The following is a 20,159-nucleotide window of genomic DNA, read 5'->3' as shown; positions in this document are numbered from 1 at the left end:
GGGGTACAATGGTGCTGGTTGTTATAATGCCAATATCATGTCTGGAGGTCAGATTGGAATATGGTGGGTTATGTAGTGGAATTGTCCCCCCCCCCCCCCCCCCCCACACACACATCTACTATAATAGGCAACCTGTTCTCCAATACTCAGTTTCTGTCTACCACCACCCACCTGGGGAGACCAAACCACATCCCCTTGTCTCATTTGTATAAATGTATAGGGGTTTCGCCGGGTCTCTCAAGCCAATTCTCAAATGTATTTGTAAGGCCCGACAACACACGTTAATGTCCCCATGGGCTGGACACGTCTTCTTTAAACAAGTCAAGCCACCTGCATTTCACTGTATGCCAAAAAAGTCAAACTCAAGTTGATGATCACAATGCAATACAATGCAAATAACAATCATAATAATAATAATGATAATAATCTACTGAATTTGATGGGGAGGTTATCTTTTTTCCCATTTCTCTCAGAATATAATAGTATTATAGTTTTGTATATTTTCCTCAAGAACTACCCTATTATATATTATGTTAGAGTGGGTAAACAGAGTTTAGGTAATCTCCACTACCTCGCTGCTACATCACCTCACTATTATCTTATATCCACCCGTCCCTCCTCTCCCCTAGGACACAGACTTGTCCTAACGCTTACTGGAATGCCTCAAAGTACTCTGCCTTCCATGACATCTTTGTCAAGTTCTATCAGAGCCAAACATACCTCAGGCGGTCAGAGGAGGCTATATAAGAGAGGTTGGATGGAGAGAGTGGGAGGGCAAGACAGAAATAGAGAGAGAGAGATCTGTATTCTACATTAAAGGTTTATTGTGAATAAAATGGGTTCCCTGGAGGGGTTAGGGATGGCGTTACTGGCTTGTTTGTCTCTGTGTCACACGGCACCTGTTGCTACACCTGAAGACCAACCTTCACCAGAAGAAGAAGAGGCCTTTGCAGAGGTAATGTATACCTGTAAAAATAAATGCAACTAAAGAATTGTCTTGTATATTATTATATTGTATGAAATAACATCTCGTAAACAAATAAATACAATAAGAAGCTCTAAGGTCTCTCCAGTGTAGACCGTTATCCACTTATTTGACCTATCTCAAGCGCCGCCCCTCTTTTCTTGATCCTCCAATCACAACTGTTGCTTCCCACTGACAAAGTTGTCCGAGGGAAGCAACACTTGTGATTTGAGGATCAAGAAAAGAGGGGCGGCGCTTGCGATAGGTCAAATAAGTTGATAGCGGTCAGATAATGGTGCAATGTTGGTGCATGGTCATGATGATCAGATGACACATGAGTAAATGTTCTGTCCAATACTTGTCCTTCCCGTTACCTGACAGGAGTACGTCTCTCACTTCTACACTGACGTTGGGCTGAACAACTCCACATCACGTAACATCCAAAGGTCTTCATTCAACGAGAGTCTGCAGGCCATGCAGTCCTTCTTTGGCCTAGAGGTATTAATCACGGATATCAAACCGTAGATACACATGATCGTAGGTAGACAGCTGGTACGTAGGAGAAGACAGTGGGCCGACTCACACAATGTCTTCTTCACTTGCAGTTCATTTTTTTTAATTTTTTTTAGAACAATGTTTTGGTACGAGGACCTTCATCTCGTTAACAAACGGTTAAAAAATCTCCTTGACAACAGGAAGCAAGAGGGTTTATAGGAAATGTGGTCTTATCAGCAGAATTAGGCTACCGATTGTTTTGCCAACGGTCTCATTTGTTTACAGTAATCATACCAAGGTATCACAACTAATCTGACAATGACACTCAATATAATATATTATTGTTGAAAATTCTACCTGTGGCTTTAATATCAGATTCCTCTAAAATTTATTTTACTTCACTATTATTTCAAAAACCATAATTGCACTTGTGAAACTTGTGAATTGGGATAACATGAAAACAGATATTGCATCGTTTGTAAGGGTATGACCTCATACATCACCAATGACATCACCAGGTGACTGGCGTCCTGAATAAGGAGACAGTGGAGGTGATGAAGGCACCCAGGTGTGGAGTGTCAGATATTAGCCGGTATGGACACTTCCCTGGAAGACCCAAGTGGCAGAAGAGTCTGATTACCTACAGGTAATGTACCCCGGAATTAAAAAGTGCTATAAGTGTTTTTTTTAGTTTTTTTTATAATTGGTCTACATGTTAAAATAATAGCTCTACATTTTGACAGCCATCACTGATATAGAGTGTCTGGTCAATAAGTTCGGTCGATCAGTCCCTCTGCTCTGCAGTAAACAGAAAATACATTTTCTGTGTATCCCGTTCCCACTTTATCCAATCAGGAGAGAGAACTCCATACTGTAAGAAAGGTCTGACAAACATTTGAAATAAAAACTAGTTTTAAGGCTAAATTATTTGAAGCGGTTGAATGGTACCTGGTATGATGATGATGATAGCAATAATGACAATAACAATACACTGCATTTAGATGAAGATGTGATTGAATAGCAACACGTCTGCCGTCCCACCCATTTCCTCCCGAGAAGAAGGTTCTGGTTTCAGTGGATTCAAACAAAGTCTATGTGTATCACTGTTCCCCAGGATATCAATGTTATTATATTATATTATTATTATCAATGTAGTGTCCAAACCCTTGATGCCCTCTTTTGAGCAGGATCACAGAGTACACCCCAGATCTGATCCAGAGTCAGGTGGATGCCACCATCGGCCAGGCCTTCCAGCTCTACAGTGACGTCATCCCACTAGACTTCAAGCAGATATACAGCGGCACAGCAGATATCATGATCCTCTTCAAGGGCGGATGTGAGTAGGTTTTAGAAACACATGCATAACAGAGTTTCACACAGGAACACATTTAAACCTCCAAAGATTATATGATATTATATATTAGATTAGATTAAAATGTATTATACAGCACAAGTACAGTACAACGAAAATAAGTCTGTCATCCAACCAGAGTACAAATGTAACAGTAAAGTGCAATAATAATATACAATGAATGTACAGATGATTAAACTGGGTACAAAATATACAAATGAGTACTACTGAGTAATAGTGCTACATCAGATGTATGTACAGAGTTGTAGTATTAATATGTACAGTGATACAGGTATAAAGACACTGTGGTAGAGAAAGACCAGAATCCATTGCTTGCTGCTGCTAAATATTGAGCATAGTCTCTTTTTTCTGGTGGCAAGTATGGACAATTTCTGCCTGAGCGTCTTCATATGCAGTTAATGTATGTTGACTTGAGATTACTTCTGCACCTTTTTGTCTACTGTTTATTTTTATTAATGAATATTTTATATGAAATGTATTGTCTTTCTATTACCCTGCCCATACCTGTACCCCCCCCCCCCCCTCATCCTTGCTGCCATCACACCTGCATTTCCCCATGGGGATCAATAAGGGAATCTCTTATCTTATCTCCCTGTCTAAATGCAGACCATGGTGATTTCTACCCTTTTGATGGCCTTGGTGGAGTCTTGGCCCACGCTAACTCTCCAAGTCAGGGTCAAGGAGGGGACACTCACTTTGATGATGATGAAAACTGGAGTCTAACTCAGAGAGGTAAGAGTCTTTGTTACAAGCTGCCCTGTCTAGAAACAAGTTATGCTTGTGAAAAATTAAATGGGAGTGTGTTTGGAATGAGGACAGTGTAGACTCAGTCATTTAGAATGAGGACTGTGTAGAGTCAGTCATTTGGAATGAGGACCATGTAGACTCAGTCATTTGGAATGAGGACAGCATAGACTCTGCCTATGTATAATAACTGGAATATAAGCACAACATTTGAAAGTTTAGTCTATCATATGTTTTGTCATCATTTTGTTAATCACCAAAACCTGCACGGACTACAACATGTATATCATGCCAGTTGGGGTACCTTGTGTATACTGATACTGCACCACGTGTATACTGTTTACTTTTACTCATAGTATATATTCAGATCAAATTCTTTATTGCCTATGTATTGTAACATAGAATATAACCGATAGGGCATACAGACCCTCATCTGCACCTTTGTTTACAGTGTTTATTTTTCTCATATTTTTATATTCAGAGTTAATTGTTTACACTGTTTATTTCTCATATTCTTATATTGAGATCAAATTGTATTGCCTATATTTATGTCTTTCTACTATTGCCCATACCTGTACCTCTCCCATGCTGCTATGGCCCCCGGATTTCCCCAAGGAGATCAATAAAGGAATATCTTATCAAGTTCAAGTTTCTTTATTAGTAGTCATACAAAAATACAGAATACTTTTATATGAAATGCTTTTTTCTGTTCTGCTCCTGAGAGTGTGCTAGATAAAAATTTAAATAGATAAGTAAAACATAGAAAGTCAAAAGTATGTAAACAAGTGTAAACAAAAGTGTTCAATATACATATATTATACAATATACTAAAAAATTAGTAACTGAGTTACAATACAATACACAATACAATGCAGAAATGGGATGAGGTACAACTTAGGGTAACTTATCTTATCTTATCAGGCGTGAATCTGCTCTTGGTGGCGGCCCATGAGTTCGGCCATGCTCTGGGCTTGGATCACTCCAGGGACAGAAGTGCTCTGCTGTTCCCTACCTACAAATATGTCGACACTAACGGATACAGGCTGCCAGATGACGACAGACGTGGAGTCCAAGCCCTTTATGGTAAACAAAGTCTGTTTCTCTCATTAGACTGTTAATAGACAAAGGATGCACATGTTACATGTATTGTGTGTCTCAGAACAAGTGTGCTGAGTTATAATCTGTAGTCTTGTCATCAGTTCACGAATGATATGATCAAGGGGGTGTGGCCACTGATCTTAGATCAGTTCTTACAATAACAAGCTGGTGATGTCGGCCATAATGTGTAGGCCTATCAGTTATGACTGTGTTATACTGTGAGTATTAACTGTGTTGTGTGATTGGTTGACTGTGTATTTGTCCTGAAGGCACCCGTACAACTGGGCCTACAAAGACACCAAAAGAGCCGCCTCCAACATCAGAACCAGAACCTGAGGAGCCCACAGAGACCGACCCTCAGCCCAACCCAGGAGATGAACAGTGCAGTCGGGACCTGGTGTTTGATGCTGCCACCTCCATAAGGGGAGACCTGTACTTCTTCAAAAACGGGTATGTGTGAATACGTACTTACCATTAAATAGTGCATCTAATACTTTTTGCTGGACCCGCAGGGCACCGGCCTTCATTAGTCGAGGTGCCTAACTGAGTTTGTGAATGAGGACCAGGTGTAGACTCAACCACAATACAAATATGATGTACAGTAGCAACCACAATGATGTAAATACACAAAGGCACCACTGCAGTTTTTAACCGTGCCCTCCAGCGTTGGCTTGAGCTGACTTGTCGGTTGTTTCACGTTTGATCCTTTCCGCTTTGCCGTGTTCGCTACAAGCTGGGGCCGCTTCCCTCTCTCTCGATGACCTCAGAGCCTCTGTGTTTCTGTGGAGAGAAGAGCTCCTTCCATCTCTGCAAAAGTGTTCCGCTGAGAGTTGCTCGGTGGACCCCTTAGTGTAAGGCACGATCAATAATCAGTAATAATCAACCTTGAATGTTAAGATATCCTCCCAATATGTATCTATTTATCAATATGAAATATCTCAGGGAAAGTTTTATAAAAAAGAATGGTTGTCTTGTTGCTTTTTTAACCTCTTAACAAGCGGGCAGAAAAGCGGCAATTTTTGAACTTGAACTTGAGGACTGCATACCTTCTTTGCAAACCAAAACAACATACTTTATACTTATAGCACATGCATGAGCCTGGTCCCCTTTGAAAGATGACATTCTGAAGTTTCTGATTCCAGAAAAAAAAATTGACCTTTAGTGCTAATGTAATAGAGGAACATAGGTCTGAACTTGAGTTGTAAAAAAACTTGTTACTCAAGTTTTTCTGTAGTAGTTAGTAGTCGAGAGGTAGTATTTCCCCAGAAGGTGGTATGGCTTACAAATCCAGACGGAGCCATAGCCTGCTGACGCATTATGTAGTATGTACCCAATTCCATAAATATCCATTCAGAAAGGAGTGATTAGGAGTGATTTTGGTAAACTGTGTACAAAGACAAACTCAGTTTTCTCATAGACTTCAATTCATTCGGCTGTTTTGCTCTTCCTGTTTTCGTGTTCTTTCGTGTTTTTTGTTTTTTTATTTAGATCCCCATGTGGGGTATCATTGGAAAGTCACGATCCACAATCATTTTCGAGATCGGATCTAGATTGACGGGAGTCGGGAGTGGTATTTTGTGCAATACCGTGTACTTTGCACAAGCCTCAAATACCGGCATGTAACTCGAGAACCGCTGAACAGATTTTGTCGGATTATAATTTTTTTATCCACTTTTTCTCCTTTATTTTTTCTATTTTTCTCCCATCCCAATTTCGCTGTTTCCAATTCTCCCCTCCCCTGTCTTGAACGTTGCTCGCATATGCCCCCCACAGGTCGGTCGTAGGGAGGATAGAAGCCTTGCATCACGTGTCCCCTCCGGTGCATGAGGAGGCAGCCTGTCACATCTTTTCACCTGCCAGCGCGGACTCTCATTGGTGAGGTGTAATGTGTGGGAGGCTCACACTACCCCCGCCATTTCCTGTCTCTGCTGTGCAGGCGTCCCCCAACCGACCTGTAGGAGTCGCTGTCCACAACGGCCAGATTAGCACCCATCGACTTCCACCCGCTAATTCTGCCATTGAATTAGTATGACGGCCGGCCCAAGCCGGAGGCAACGCCGACAGCCGGAGTCGAACCCGGTGTCTTTTGCGTTGGTGACAAGCGCAATGTCCGCTGCGCCACCCAGCCGCCCTAGATTTTGTCGGATTTTGTCACTATCGACAGGCAACAAATAAGCCTTCAATACGATATATATATTGTATTACAAAATATGCACACCCGAGCCACTAGGGGTCGCCAAATTGCCGGTTGCAAAAAAATCCTAAAAACATCCCATATGAGGGACGTTGCAGCCTTAATTAATTTATTATTATTTATTTCGCTCTCTTGGGTGGTACGTTTTATTTCAAATGTTATGATATTGTAGGAAAGGGGCGGGACTAGATAAGCTGTGCTTCCTTCTGCCTCTTCTCCAACTGATCCTTGTTTGTTTTTCTATGGATGAAAATGAACTCATTTGTTTATGTTTACATTCTGTCTTTACTGTGATTTGTATGTTTGTTGTGTTTGAGATAAATAAAGATCAAATAAAATCAAATATTCCCACAGATAATAATAATAATGTGGTAATAATAATAATAATGAATTGCATTTATATATCGCTTTTCTAGACATTCAAAGCGCTTTACATTGTAGGGTGGAAATTGCGTCCTTCACCCCCACTGGTAGCACCCAACCTTGGGCTACACAGGCTCAATGGCTACCATACACTGGCACCCGGCACACATCACACTTCAAAATGGCTTAACGGCTCAGGAGATAGGGATTGATATCAGTCAATTAAGGGGAAGGGATGATTAGGTGGTCTTGATGTCAGAGACCTGATTGAGAATTTGGCCAGGAACGTCGGGGAACCCCCTCTACTCTTTACGATAGGGTTCTTTAACGACCGAATTCAGTCAGGACCTCGGTTTAGCGTCTCATCCGAAGGACGGTATTGGTAGAAAGAAACTGCCATGACCATTCATATGAAACTTGAACCTCTACAGCAGAACTAACTCAAAGCGTTAGACAGTCAGATAATTGTTTAATTGTGTAAATCCTCATATTATAGGAATGCAAAAAGGCCACAAAAATAAAGAAGTACTTTATTAAATAGAGCCCTAATCCATCCAGATACTATTGTGTAAAAAAATTGCTATAGTTATTCAACAGTTAGTTGAAATATAGTTGAAAGTATCCTAAATTTGAACCTTACAATCATGTTCATGTTATCACATACATGGTAGCAAGAAAATGGAGACAAAACATCAAGCTATCCAAGTCAAGTGTTCCTTTATCAATCCCCCTGGGGAAATTCAAGTGTCATAGCAGCATGGGGGGGGGGTTCATGTAGATACCCACATGTACATAGATAATAGAATAATAGAACATAGAACAAAGCGCAAGTAATAATGACAATAGTGTCAATAGTGATAATAGTAGTAGTAGTAGCGAACAGTATTGGGTGGCAGGATTCAATCAGACAGTAGTATAGTGACACACTGGACCAGAGTTTGTGCAGTGTTTATTATTAAGAGTCAGATAGTCCTAACAGTGTTTATTATTAAGAGTCAGATATTTCTTGATCTAGGTCTAGATCTTGACTAGCTCCTCATAGAGGGGATGGGAGGGGTTCCAAATACTTATGGAGCACACTGTATGTATGTGTTGTACTTGAATCAAAACACAACACGTTCTTTTTTTGACAGCTTCTTGTGTAGAGTCCTAAAATGCTTTCCGTTTTATTGATAGTTACTACTGGAGGAAGAGTACTTCAATCCAAGCAATCCGGCTCACTAAAGTGAGCACAAGGTGGCCTCGCGTTAATCATGTCGATGCCGCCTATGAAGTCCCGAACAAGGATGTGTTCTATCTTTTTGAAGGTACCTTTCATACAGGATGAATATTCTCAAATAAATGACTGAATGAATATAAACCAGCATGGTGTAACATTACTTATTATCTATCAATCAATCATTATGATGAATTTACTTTCCTCAAAGACATGTCTTTACAGTATAACGCCTACCCTTTTTTCCCTGCAGGTGATCAGTACTGGGGCTTGAGGGCATTTGCGAAGACAGTGATTTCAGGCTATCCAAAGTCCATCTGCAGCCTCGGCCTCCCGTCGTCTGTGAACAAGGTGGACGCAGCCGTCTACGTGCCAACGACTGGGAAAACACTCATCTTTGTCAAAAGACAATATTGGAGGTGGGGGGTCACAATGTCTTGATCGTATGTATTATACAGTATCAATATCTCCACGATGACGGAGAATAATAATGTACTCAAAATGATAAATGTGTCACATTCCAGCTACGATGAGAGCAGAAACCGGATGGACAGCGGGTACCCCAGATCCATCACACAGGACTTCTCCGGGATCGGCTCCAAGGTGGACGCGGCGTTTGAGAATTTCGGTGAGACTTTTATCAATGGTGACAGATTGACTGACTCCATCACTCCATGTAACCTTACTGTAAGATAAGATGGTTTCTCTACATATTGACTGACTGACTCCATGTAACTTTACTGTAAGATAAAATGGTTTCTCTACATATTGACTGACCCCATGTAACCTTACTGTAAGATAAGATGGTTTCTCTACATATTGACTGACTCCATGTAACTTTACTGTAAGATAGATGGTTTCTCTACTGTACATATTGACAGACTGAATGTAACTTTACTGTAATATAGATGGTTTCTCTACATATTGACTGACTGAATGTAACTTTACTGTAAGATAAGATGGTTTCGCTACATATTGACTGACTGAATGTAACTTTACTGTAAGATAAGATGGTTTCTCTACATATTGACAGACTGAATGTAACTTTACTGTAAGATAAGATGGTTTCTCTACATATTGACAGACTGAATGTAACTTTACTGTAAGATAAGATGGTTTCTCTACATATTGACAGACTGAATGTAACTTTACTGTAAGATAAGATGGTTTCTCTACATATTGACAGACTGAATGTAACTTTACTGTAAGATAAGATGGTTTCTCTACATATTGACTGACTGAATGTAACTTTACTGTAAGATAAGATGGTTTCTCTACATATTGACTGACTGAATGTAACTTTACTGTAAGATAAGATGGTTTCTCTACATATTGACTGATGCCTCCTCCGTAGGATTCCTGTACTTCTCCGATGGCCCGAGGCAGAGCGAGTACTGCTTCGCCTCCAAGAGAGTGATGCGCGTCCTCCTCAACTACGGCTGGCTCAACTGCTACTGAGGACAAGTAGACCGTCCTGCACTGTCAAAACCAAAACTGTCCAAACTGTGTGACGGAGGAATAATAACAAGACGCCACCCGTCACTCACCAGGAGCTGCACATACAAACTCCAGTAAAAACCTGTAGTACTTTGGACACACTATTACAAGAGAAATACTATAGTGATTGATAGTATTCCTGTGTTTTCCCCCCATAAACACTAGATTGTAGTGATTTACCGTAGTATTTCTGTAGTGGAATATGATAGAAATCTATGGTGAATCATTAAGAGTATCCCTGTGGTTTCACCACAGAAACACTACACGGTTATTTCTCTCGTGATTCACTATAGTTATCCTGACTTGCTTTAAAACGTGAATCACCGCTTTACGACCAGCGATGTCACTCACAGTGAGCCACTCAGCCATTAGTGGCGGTTGCACTTTGCGTGGGACGCGTTACTTCACAGCTAAGACACCGTCTGTCCTTGTTACAACTGTAAAATAAGGTACTGATAATGAATGTATTTGGCAGGGGGGTATTCATTTCAGCAATCGTGCAGATTGCACAACTTGAGGCTGTTACATGAGGCGTAACCCAATCTGGTGTTTACTTTCCCCTTTGTCTATTGTTAAGTTGTCTGAACGTAGCCCAGGGACTCGCATAAATGTCAGGAGTGAAATACACAAAAGGCACCACTGCAGTTTTTAACCGTGCCCTCCAGCATTGGCTTGAGCTGACTTGTCGGTAGTTTCACGTTTGATCCTATCCGCTTTGCCGTGTTCGCTACAAGCTGGGGCCGCTTCCCTCTCTCTCGATGACCTCAGAGCCTCTGTGTTTCTGCGGAGAGAAGATCTCCTTCCATCTCTGCAAAAGTGTTCCGCTGAGAGTTGCTCGGTGGACACCTTTGTGTCTTTGAGTGGACCATCAGGGTTTTATTTGGAAGTAAGGCATGATAATCAGTAATGTTAAGATATCCTCCCAATATGTAACTATTTATCAACAAGAAATCACACCTTTAAAGATTAGGCTACTCTTACAGGTCTCATACTGTGCACGACAGTTACTGGAGAGAAGATAATATTTTTGACTGTTGAACTATACATAGGGCCAGTGTGTCCCATATTGTGCAAGACTGTTACAGGAGCGAAAAGAGGGTTGTCTTTCCTATATTTTGAGGGGGACACATTTACCTCTTCTCAATAATGAGGGGGACATGTCCCCTGCAAGCCCCCCTAATTCTACACCTATGTGTTAGTGTATTAACGAGAGCCACTACTGCTCTTCCTCAGACTGGAGACACTCCATGGATTTCTGTCGTAAACATAATTAAAAACAGAATTAAACCATAATCAAGCGGGTGTGAATGTGTGTTTGTGTGTGTGCAACCGTTGGGTAACAACGGAACAGAATGACTCTTTTATTATAAGCCAGTTCAAACCGTATCCTGTTTCCGAGAGAATCAATCATGGTTTCCGTCGTGGCGGCTTTAAGAGAGTTGTTTTGTACGTTCGCAGGGCAGACCTTGGCTGTAGCTTGTGTACGAACTCGAAGTTGGTCCTGTAATCTTAGTTTTATACACAGCACATGAAAACGGCTACGGTACAGGAGCACATCCCTACAAAATAGAATGATATATAACAACTGGAATATAGCCTATTCAAAGTTATCCTGACTTTAAAATCTCCCCATGATTAGAATACAAACCTCACTTGGGTGTCAGAACTCAACATGGCTCCACAGAGTCCTCTAGGGAGGAGGCCCAGGTCCACAGAGTCCTCTAGGGAGGAGGCCCAGGTTCACAGAGTCCTCTAGGGAGGAGGCCCAGGTCCACAGAGTCCTCTAGGGACGAGGCCCAGGTCCACAGAGTCCTCTAGGGAGGAGGCCCAGGTCCACAGAGTCCTCTAGGGAGGAGGCCCAGGTCCACAGAGTCCTCTAGGGAGGAGGCCCAGGTCCACAGAGTCCTCTAGGGAGGAGGCCTAGGTCCACAGAGTCCTCTAGGGAGGAGGCCCAGGTCCACAGAGTCCTCTAGGGAGGAGGCCCAGGCCCACAGAGTCCTCTAGGGAGGAGGCCCAGGTCCACAGAGTCCTCTAGGGAGGAGGCCCAGGCCCACAGAGTCCTCTAGGGAGGAGGCCCAGGCCCACAGAGTCCTCTAGGGAGGAGGCCCAGGTCCACAGAGTCCTCTAGGGAGGAGGCCCAGGCCCACAGAGTCCTCTAGGGAGGAGGCCCAGGCCCACAGAGTCCTCTAGGGAGGAGGCCCAGGCCCACAGAGTCCTCTAGGGAGGAGGCCCAGGTTCTGCATCCGGGTGACGTCACAAAGTCAAGGGTTTTCTTTGGTTTAGGAAATCAAAGTGTGTTAAATACTGACTGAACTGTCCTAGACCACGGGACCATGACTGAACTGTCCTAGACCACAGGACCATGACTGAACTGTCTCAGACCACGGGACCATGACTGAACTGTCCTAGACCACAGGACCATGACTGAACTGTCCTAGAACACGGGACCATGACTGAACTGTCCTAGACCACGGGACCATGACTGAACTGTCCTTGACCACGGGACCATGACTGAACTGTCCTAGACCACGGGACCATGACTGAACTGTCCTAGACCACAGGACCATGACTGAACTGTCCTTGACCACGGGACCATGACTGAACTGTCCTTGACCACGGGACCATGACTGAACTGTCCTAGACCACGGGACCATGACTGAACTGTCCTAGACCACAGGACCATGACTGAACTGTCCTAGACCACGGGACCATGACTGAACTGTCCTAGACCACGGGACCATGACTGAACTGTCCTAGACCACAGGACCATGACTGAACTGTCCTAGACCACGGGACCATGACTGAACTGTCCTAGACCACGGGACCATGACTGAACTGTCCTAGACCACGGGACCATGACTGAACTCAAGTTTCCATAATTTTCACAACTTGTATAGCAAATTAGGAGTTCCATTCATTTTAATTTAGCTTATTTAGTGTTAATACAGACATCAGAGATACAAAAAGGAAAGGCAGGGAAAGTAAAGAGGACATGAATCTGCACTATAAGCTGTAATGTTTCCTCACAGAACACATCCTTCTGATTTGAGCCTAGTTTTAAAACAATTTCTCCCATCGTTCATTCTAAGTGCGACAGTAGAGTAGCAGAGTAACCTACCAACCTGACCAGAGCATCTGAGCAGCGGCAGTATCCGTGTATCATTTGTTCACTTCATATGAAATTTAGAATCCAAAATCAGAAAGCCAATAACAACCTGTTATTTCATTGTTAGTTTACAAATCCAAAATCAGAAAGCCAATAACAACCTGAATGAATATCTGCATTGGATTAGCTGCAACATGCTTAGCATTGAGGTGATAACGTATAGGCTTGAAATGCTCCGGTGATATGCAAAGTCTTTGCAAACACAACCGTTCTTGTATCAAAACGTCCATTTCTCTGTCTTGCACATTATGAGAAGCGACAATAAAGCTGACTTTGACTAACGTGGAACTAAGAGCTAATGCTGGCTAATGCTGAAGCAGTAACAAACACACTGGCTGGCTTGCTGGATTGCCGTGGACCACCAAAATACAGAAGCTGTAGACCGTCACCCTCCTTGAACCGCGCAGGTAAACAAAAAAACACCCACAACAATAACTGTTTTATTACAGTTTTACTGTAATTTACTGTAATAATGTGGGATTTACTGTCCATTAAATCTTTGTGAATTGACAGTGAATTAGTGAAATATTAATTAAATTGCTTTTCCAAAATGAAATGTACTGAATATTGATCACAATAGTAAAACATTGGTGCTGTTTTTATTAGAATTATTTTGAATACTGTTAATTGGTACAATAATTAATCACTTTCCTAAACTATCTACTGCAGATACAGTATGTGAGGCACTGTTGTGAGGAGGAGCCAACAAAGAAGAGCCTCTTGCTGTTTGCTTCAGAGGATGACTAGGGGGCTAACAGTGCTTTCATTCATGCTATATTATGTTATTATGTTATTTGATACTATCTTGTCTAGCACAGTCTCTGGAGCGTAACAGTAAGAAGCATTTTGTATGAAAGTATTCTGTACTTCTGTATGACAACTATTAAAGAACTTGAACTTGAACTTTGGTTTGGAATATTGAAAAAATAAGAGAAATTGAGATCAATCAATTTTTCCCAATGGTCAACTGTTCTCGAATGTACTTGAAAGTACTGCATTTTACTTGTACCTCGAAAGTGCTTGCGTTTACAAAAGGTCCTTTGCGCTATATATATTATTCCTAAAAGTGCTGCACTTTGTAAAAATTGCATTTATCTGCTGGTCTGTGTAATTAGTAGCTAATAAACAAAATGTTGCTGCTTAAATGTATATAATGTATATTCATTGATTCACTTGTATACCTAAATCCATTCCATTTGAATTGAACATTTTAGCTTTTCGCATCAAATTGATTTAGATTAATTAACTATGAAGTCTTGAATTAATTAGATAACATTTTTGAATCAAGTCCCACTAAGATGCAACATTCAAATGGATTAATGTAACACTACAATACTTGATGAAGTAGGTTTGTCATGGGGCAAGGGACATGATTAACTGTTAGTTTTAATCGGACTTTGAAAATTCATACTCAAACTCAAACCATACATATGTGTCTTCACAAAATCATCAAGGGAGGGGGGAGGGTGGTCTTACCCCGAAACTGCGATCGTTACCAAAAGCATGTTTTAGGTCCGGTAAAATACAACACTGTGATCGGTACAAAAACATGTTTTAGGTTCGGTAAAATAGAATAGACCTTACCTTTGCCAGAAGGTGCTCCAAAAAGAATAATCCCCTCCTATAATAATGGGGGTCGCGGCTCTCTGACACCGTTATTTCGGGGGTCGCGGCCTGAAAACTTTGGGAACCCGTGCAATAGACCACTGGCGTAAGACTCAAACTATGATAGCTAAATTCATTTGGAATAACAAATGCCAGAGAATCAAAAATAACTACCACTCAACGTAGGAATGGGATGGGATGGGGATGGTGGCTTGGCAATCCCTGATTTTAAGTTATACTTCTGGTCCTTCTCGCTGAGGCCCCTGATAAACTGGCTTGACCCTGAAATTGCGCTCCTTATAAGCTGCAGCGGTCTCACCACAAAGACTACAGGATGTAGTATACTCCACTATCCCTATATCAAAATGCCAGTTACGATATGGACCAATCATATCCCACGTTATTCAAACGTGGCGTAATGTAAAGAGGTCCTGTGTGGTTAAATGCCTGTGACACCTCTACTCTCCAACATTTCATAACCAGCAACTACTTGTTGGGCACAAACCCTGTTCATATTCCTCAATGGGAGAGGAGGGGAGTTCATACTCTGGAAGATATATATGATAAAAACGGTCTTCGAGCGTTTCAGGACCTAATGATGACCCTTTGATATACCTGGTGAGTCATTCTTCCTTTACCTACAACTAAGGTCGGCGCTCAGGCGTTGCACCCACACCCTTTTGTCGGGCTTATCGGTGACAGGACAACCACAAGAGGGTTTGTCTCAGATTTGTATACACGTTTAATCAAATCCATATATAAGAAATTAACATTGGATACAGTCTGGCGAGGGGACATCCCAGGGTTAGACCCTGAGTTTGACTGGGACGACGTTTGGACAAATGTTATATTAGCCTCCCTAATAACCAATAAATTAATTTTAATTATATTCATAGGACGAATAAGCTGTTTACTATGGGACTGGTGGCCGACTCCCGGTGGACTTTATGCTCTCTAAAGAGCCACCGGCACGTACAGTATATGCATATGTTCTGGGATTGCCCACCAGTAAGCCCATTTTTGGAAATGTATAGCAATAGCAACTAAACTCTCAAACATCTGTAATATATCAATTCCACTCACGGCAGCAACATTACTTCTAAACAATATATCTTTACCACCAACATCCATACAACAGAAAATAATTATTCTGGCAGGCGTTACAGCAGCCAAAAAGCTTATCGCTATGAGATGGAAAGAACCTGAGAAACTCACAGTAATTAACTGGTCCCTGACATTGCTGGATGTTATTTATTTGGAGATCTCGACTGCTCGTGTGGTTGGGGTGGGACAAGCAGGTCTGTGGGCCGCGGCGGCCGAGGGGGTCAAAGGTACAATGTAGTGGCGGAGTTGGGATGGGGTGTTGGTCCTGGGGGATCCGGCAGTCTTGGGATGGGGGGGGGAGTGGGGGAGGAAATGTCCAATGTCTAATGTCTTTTGTGTTGTTTGTGATGTTTTTATAATTTTTTTACATGGCATTTTTTATTTTGTATTATTAGTTAAGTTTTGATCTATAAGTATTTATTATTTATTATTGTCTTGTCATTATTATTATTGTTGTTATTATTGATGTTGTGTTCTATGGCGGCCATCTTCTAGTGTACCAGATGATATTACCATGATACTCTAGGAAAAGCCCTTCCTATCCACTCAAACTCTGTGGTATAACCTTTGCAGGCCTTTCAACATTATGTGGTACATCTAATGATCCTAATGTTTACTTGGTATAATAACTACTGAGGTTGTTTTAGCAGCTGTCTAAAGGGAGGTCATTACGGCCACTCTGTCCTCTATGGGCTCCATAAGCGAAGATGATACATGTTAAGTCTGATTGGTCTCATAGGTAAACGGTTCATTCTGTAATTTGCTTCCAAGGGATTAAGGACTAATGGTTTACTATGTGTTCATGGTCAACATGTTGTTGAGATGAGATGACCATTGGCCTGAGGGAGGTCATTATTAATGCTGATGTCAGGGTTTGAATGATCCAATCCATGACAACTGAAGACATGTAGGCCAACACTACTTTATAATAATTACTATTAGAATCAACTAAGTTTATGACATCCGACATCTACAAAATAATATGGGATGACTGAATCAATCTCTGAGGTTGACATGCATTCTAAACATGCTCCATAATTAGGACAGTGCTTTTCAAAGACTGGGGAAGGACATATACCATTTGATGGACACTTTTATTATTTAAAGGTTTCTTTAAATATTCTTTAAAGATTAAGCATTGTGAAGTATTTTTCAATCAACAGCAGTGTGAATGGATGGTTTAGTAAGAAAGGCTGAGATGTACTAAAACATACACCTATGAACACAACATTAGTTAAAGATGGCAACAGCCTCCTGTAATGAATCTGAATGGGGAAATCTGTAACATTAAAGATGGCTACAACAACAAAACTACTTGATGCAAACAAATAAAATAATTAAATATGATGTGATTTTATGTTGAATAAATAAATGTACTGCATTTTAGGGGAAATGTGCGTTTTTAAGTTGGCCCTATTTTCAGGTACATGCCTAAGTAAATGGAAGATTGCTCCACTTCTACAAGGTCGATTTGCATGTTCTTGGTATCTAGGAACATATGGGGACCTGGGGGTATGTATTCCCAGTGTCAGAAATATTGTGTCTGTTACTAGGCTTGAGTGAATTGTAATAAAAAAAGGAGAATATAAATTATGATTTTATTTTGCATTTGTGCCGGTAAATAACACCATGAAAACATTGAGGTGCTATTGATTTCGCTCACTGAGCTCATTCAGCACCTTCTTGAGATCAGGTGTACGAAAAATCTAAGCAAAGGAATAAAGGGAAGATGATTAAACAGAAGGATTTTTAGATGCAGTAATAAATTATAATCCATTTTAATTATAAATTCATATTGTACCTTGAACTTGACCTTATTATGGCCAAATCATACATCTATGTATAGGGAAAAGGCTCCTCTTTCCAAATGGCAGTGTTAAATCAGGATTTAGTCATTTCCTCACGGTTTTACGATAAAAGAGATATAATTAGCATTTTATTTCCGATACATTTTTTTCCCGGTAAATCTTAAATCGGTAAAAATAAACTGCTGTTTTGATAGGGTTACGGTCGCACCAAACTTGACAAAATGTTGTTGATACATAAAACATGGATTTACAGCCTTGGCCTGTTGAGACTGGCAATATTGGAGACTCTTGTTTCTGTCCCAGTAAAATGTTGATTGTGAAAGCAATGACAAACTGGGGAGATTGTTTAGTTTTGGCAGATATCTGTCCTCTACTGAATGCATTCTTCAAGTTTTGCATCACACTCCCCATTATCCTACAATACAACATCGGTTGGATTACCTAACATGATTTTCCGTACCTAAGGAGATATTGGGAATATTTATAAAAATTATAAAAATAAGCAATATAAGTCCTTCTGACTGAAGGGACAGAATGACATCACTAAAAGAAGCTGACATTGTTTGTGCACACTATCCACAAGGAGATATATGTTTACGTCTTTGAGGGGGTGGGGGGGGGGGGGGGGTTGGAAACTGTATCCTTGGTGGAATGATGTCATTAGGAGACCTCCACGGGGGTCACCTCGTCTGAGATGTTCCTCTCGCTGAGCTTCATAAGGGCTTCTGATGTGCTTCAGAGAACGTCTCCAGACTGTTTCAGGACAGGGATCCACAGTCACTGTGTGAGGACTATGCTGTCATTTACATTTTGTCATTTAGCTGACGCTTTTATCCAAAGCGTCTTACAAGTTCTGCACAACAAGTCAGCAGGAAGGGTACAACTATCAGCTGAGTAACAATGTTTATCAAAGTGTTGAAACTTGAGTGCTGCAGTGTTGAGAGCATATAGTAGTAGAGACATGTTATATTAGGAAGAGTGCATGATAGTAGAGGACAGTAAGAAGGTTCGTTTTTTTCCATATATTTTCTTTCATTTCAGATATTGATTGAAGAAGTGTGTCTTTAGTCAACCGCAAAAGATTGGTCGGGTTTCGGCTGTCCTAACTGTGGTGGGAAGTTCGTTCCACCATTGTGGAGGGAGGACCGAGAATAGGCGGCCTCTCTTTGATGACCCTCCTTCCTTTTCACTAATTTCTAAGAGCTCCTAACTTGATTGTCATTCATGGAAATTCAACTGGTTTGCTGTGACTATACACTGTGTTTTTTTTAGACTGTGCAGGATATGAAAGATAAAAAAAGAAATGGTTGACTCAGGTGAAAACATTGTAATTAACTGTATTTATTCTTTCAGAATCTTCTTAATGCTATGTGCCGGCTCATATCACTTCTAAAAATAATCTTCAGAATAGCAGATGAAAGGCTTCCTGTAGTGGGAAACTGAGGCTGAAATCCTGTGAATCCAATATGATGGTTATTGCATGAACTGTGTGAAAACATTGCTCTTGTGAGTCTGAAAAAGAAATGACCTGTGTTCCTAATGCAGTTCAAGCCTGGCGTCGTAAAACGTCAGTCTTCCAGGTGCACTTGAACATTAACAGAAAATGGAAAACAATTCAAAGATAGTCTTTTTCCTGCAGGGTTTAAATGAAACACGAACAAACAGACGCATGTATTTCACCTTTACTCTCATACTATACCTCTTTACCATTTTTGCAAATCTAATTCTTATTTTTACGATCTTCCTGGAGAAAATGCTTCATGAACCAATGTACATATTTCTTTGTAATCTCTGTATAAATGGAATATATGGTGCCTCAAGTTTTTACCCTAAACTGCTTCACGACCTTCTGGCCGATGCTCACGTGATATCATACGCCGGTTGCATCACACAAATATTCTTTGTATACGCGTACGTTTTCTGTGAATTCACCAGTTTGACAGTGATGGCGTACGACAGGTACATTGCCATCTGCAAACCGTTGCAATATCACACGATTATGACAGTTGAGAAGGTGGGACGGTTGCTTCTCCTCACATGGATCTTCGCTCACTTAGAAGTAATTATCGGGACCGGGCTAACGATCATATTACCGATATGTGGAGATCAGATAGATAAACTGTACTGTACTAACTGGGCAGTTGTTAAGCTCTCCTGCACCGACAACACTTTGAATAACATCTATGGGTTTGTACTTACCATGTCTCATTTATTTCAAACTATGCTCATCTTGGTTTCTTATATCAATATAGTCAAGGCATCGCTGAGATCCAAAGCAGAGAGAAGGAAATTCATGCAGACATGTCTGCCTCATCTGATCACCCTGTCGACGTTTACCATAACGCTCATGTTCGACATCATGTATGCTCGCTATGGCCAGAGCGGCAATCACCAGTTACTGAGGAATATTTTATCTGCAGAGTTTCTGGTTGTGCCTCCTCTAATAAATCCCATCATATATGGATTGAATCTGCATAAGATTCGCAGGAGAGTTATACGAATGTTTTCTCACAAGGTAAATGCACTGAGGTAA

The 20,159-nt window shown here is 41.1% G+C and overlaps 2 protein-coding genes across 2 annotated transcripts in view; both read left to right on the top strand.

The window, feature by feature from the left end:
• The window catches only part of LOC311224239 (uncharacterized protein), a 49,030-nt gene extending 39,090 nt beyond the window's left edge, over positions 1 to 9,940 (top strand). Inside the window, exons 11-21 of the mRNA XM_084309143.1 lie at positions 820 to 955; positions 1,346 to 1,462; positions 1,978 to 2,105; positions 2,647 to 2,795; positions 3,438 to 3,563; positions 4,497 to 4,658; positions 4,943 to 5,123; positions 8,407 to 8,537; positions 8,700 to 8,865; positions 8,971 to 9,074; positions 9,801 to 9,940. Coding sequence (XP_084165269.1) covers positions 820 to 955; positions 1,346 to 1,462; positions 1,978 to 2,105; positions 2,647 to 2,795; positions 3,438 to 3,563; positions 4,497 to 4,658; positions 4,943 to 5,123; positions 8,407 to 8,537; positions 8,700 to 8,865; positions 8,971 to 9,074; positions 9,801 to 9,904 — 1,504 coding nt within the window. The 3' untranslated portion in view covers positions 9,905 to 9,940. The remainder of the gene's footprint in view (positions 1 to 819; positions 956 to 1,345; positions 1,463 to 1,977; positions 2,106 to 2,646; positions 2,796 to 3,437; positions 3,564 to 4,496; positions 4,659 to 4,942; positions 5,124 to 8,406; positions 8,538 to 8,699; positions 8,866 to 8,970; positions 9,075 to 9,800) is intronic.
• Positions 9,941 to 19,229: 9,289 nt separating this feature from the next.
• On the top strand, positions 19,230 to 20,159 carry LOC311224231 (olfactory receptor 4E1-like; the record flags this gene model as incomplete). Its single annotated transcript, XM_084309131.1, has 1 exon — positions 19,230 to 20,159. One exon carries the CDS (start codon positions 19,230 to 19,232, stop codon positions 20,157 to 20,159), a length of 930 nt encoding a protein of 309 aa, XP_084165257.1.

The sequence above is a fragment of the Notolepis coatsorum genome (assembly GCF_963971535.1).
Source record: "Notolepis coatsorum genome assembly, chromosome: 1".
Lineage (NCBI taxonomy): Eukaryota > Metazoa > Chordata > Actinopteri > Aulopiformes > Paralepididae > Notolepis > Notolepis coatsorum.
The sequence above is the reverse complement of the archived record's forward strand: the minus strand, read 5'-3'. Positions and strand labels throughout refer to the sequence as shown.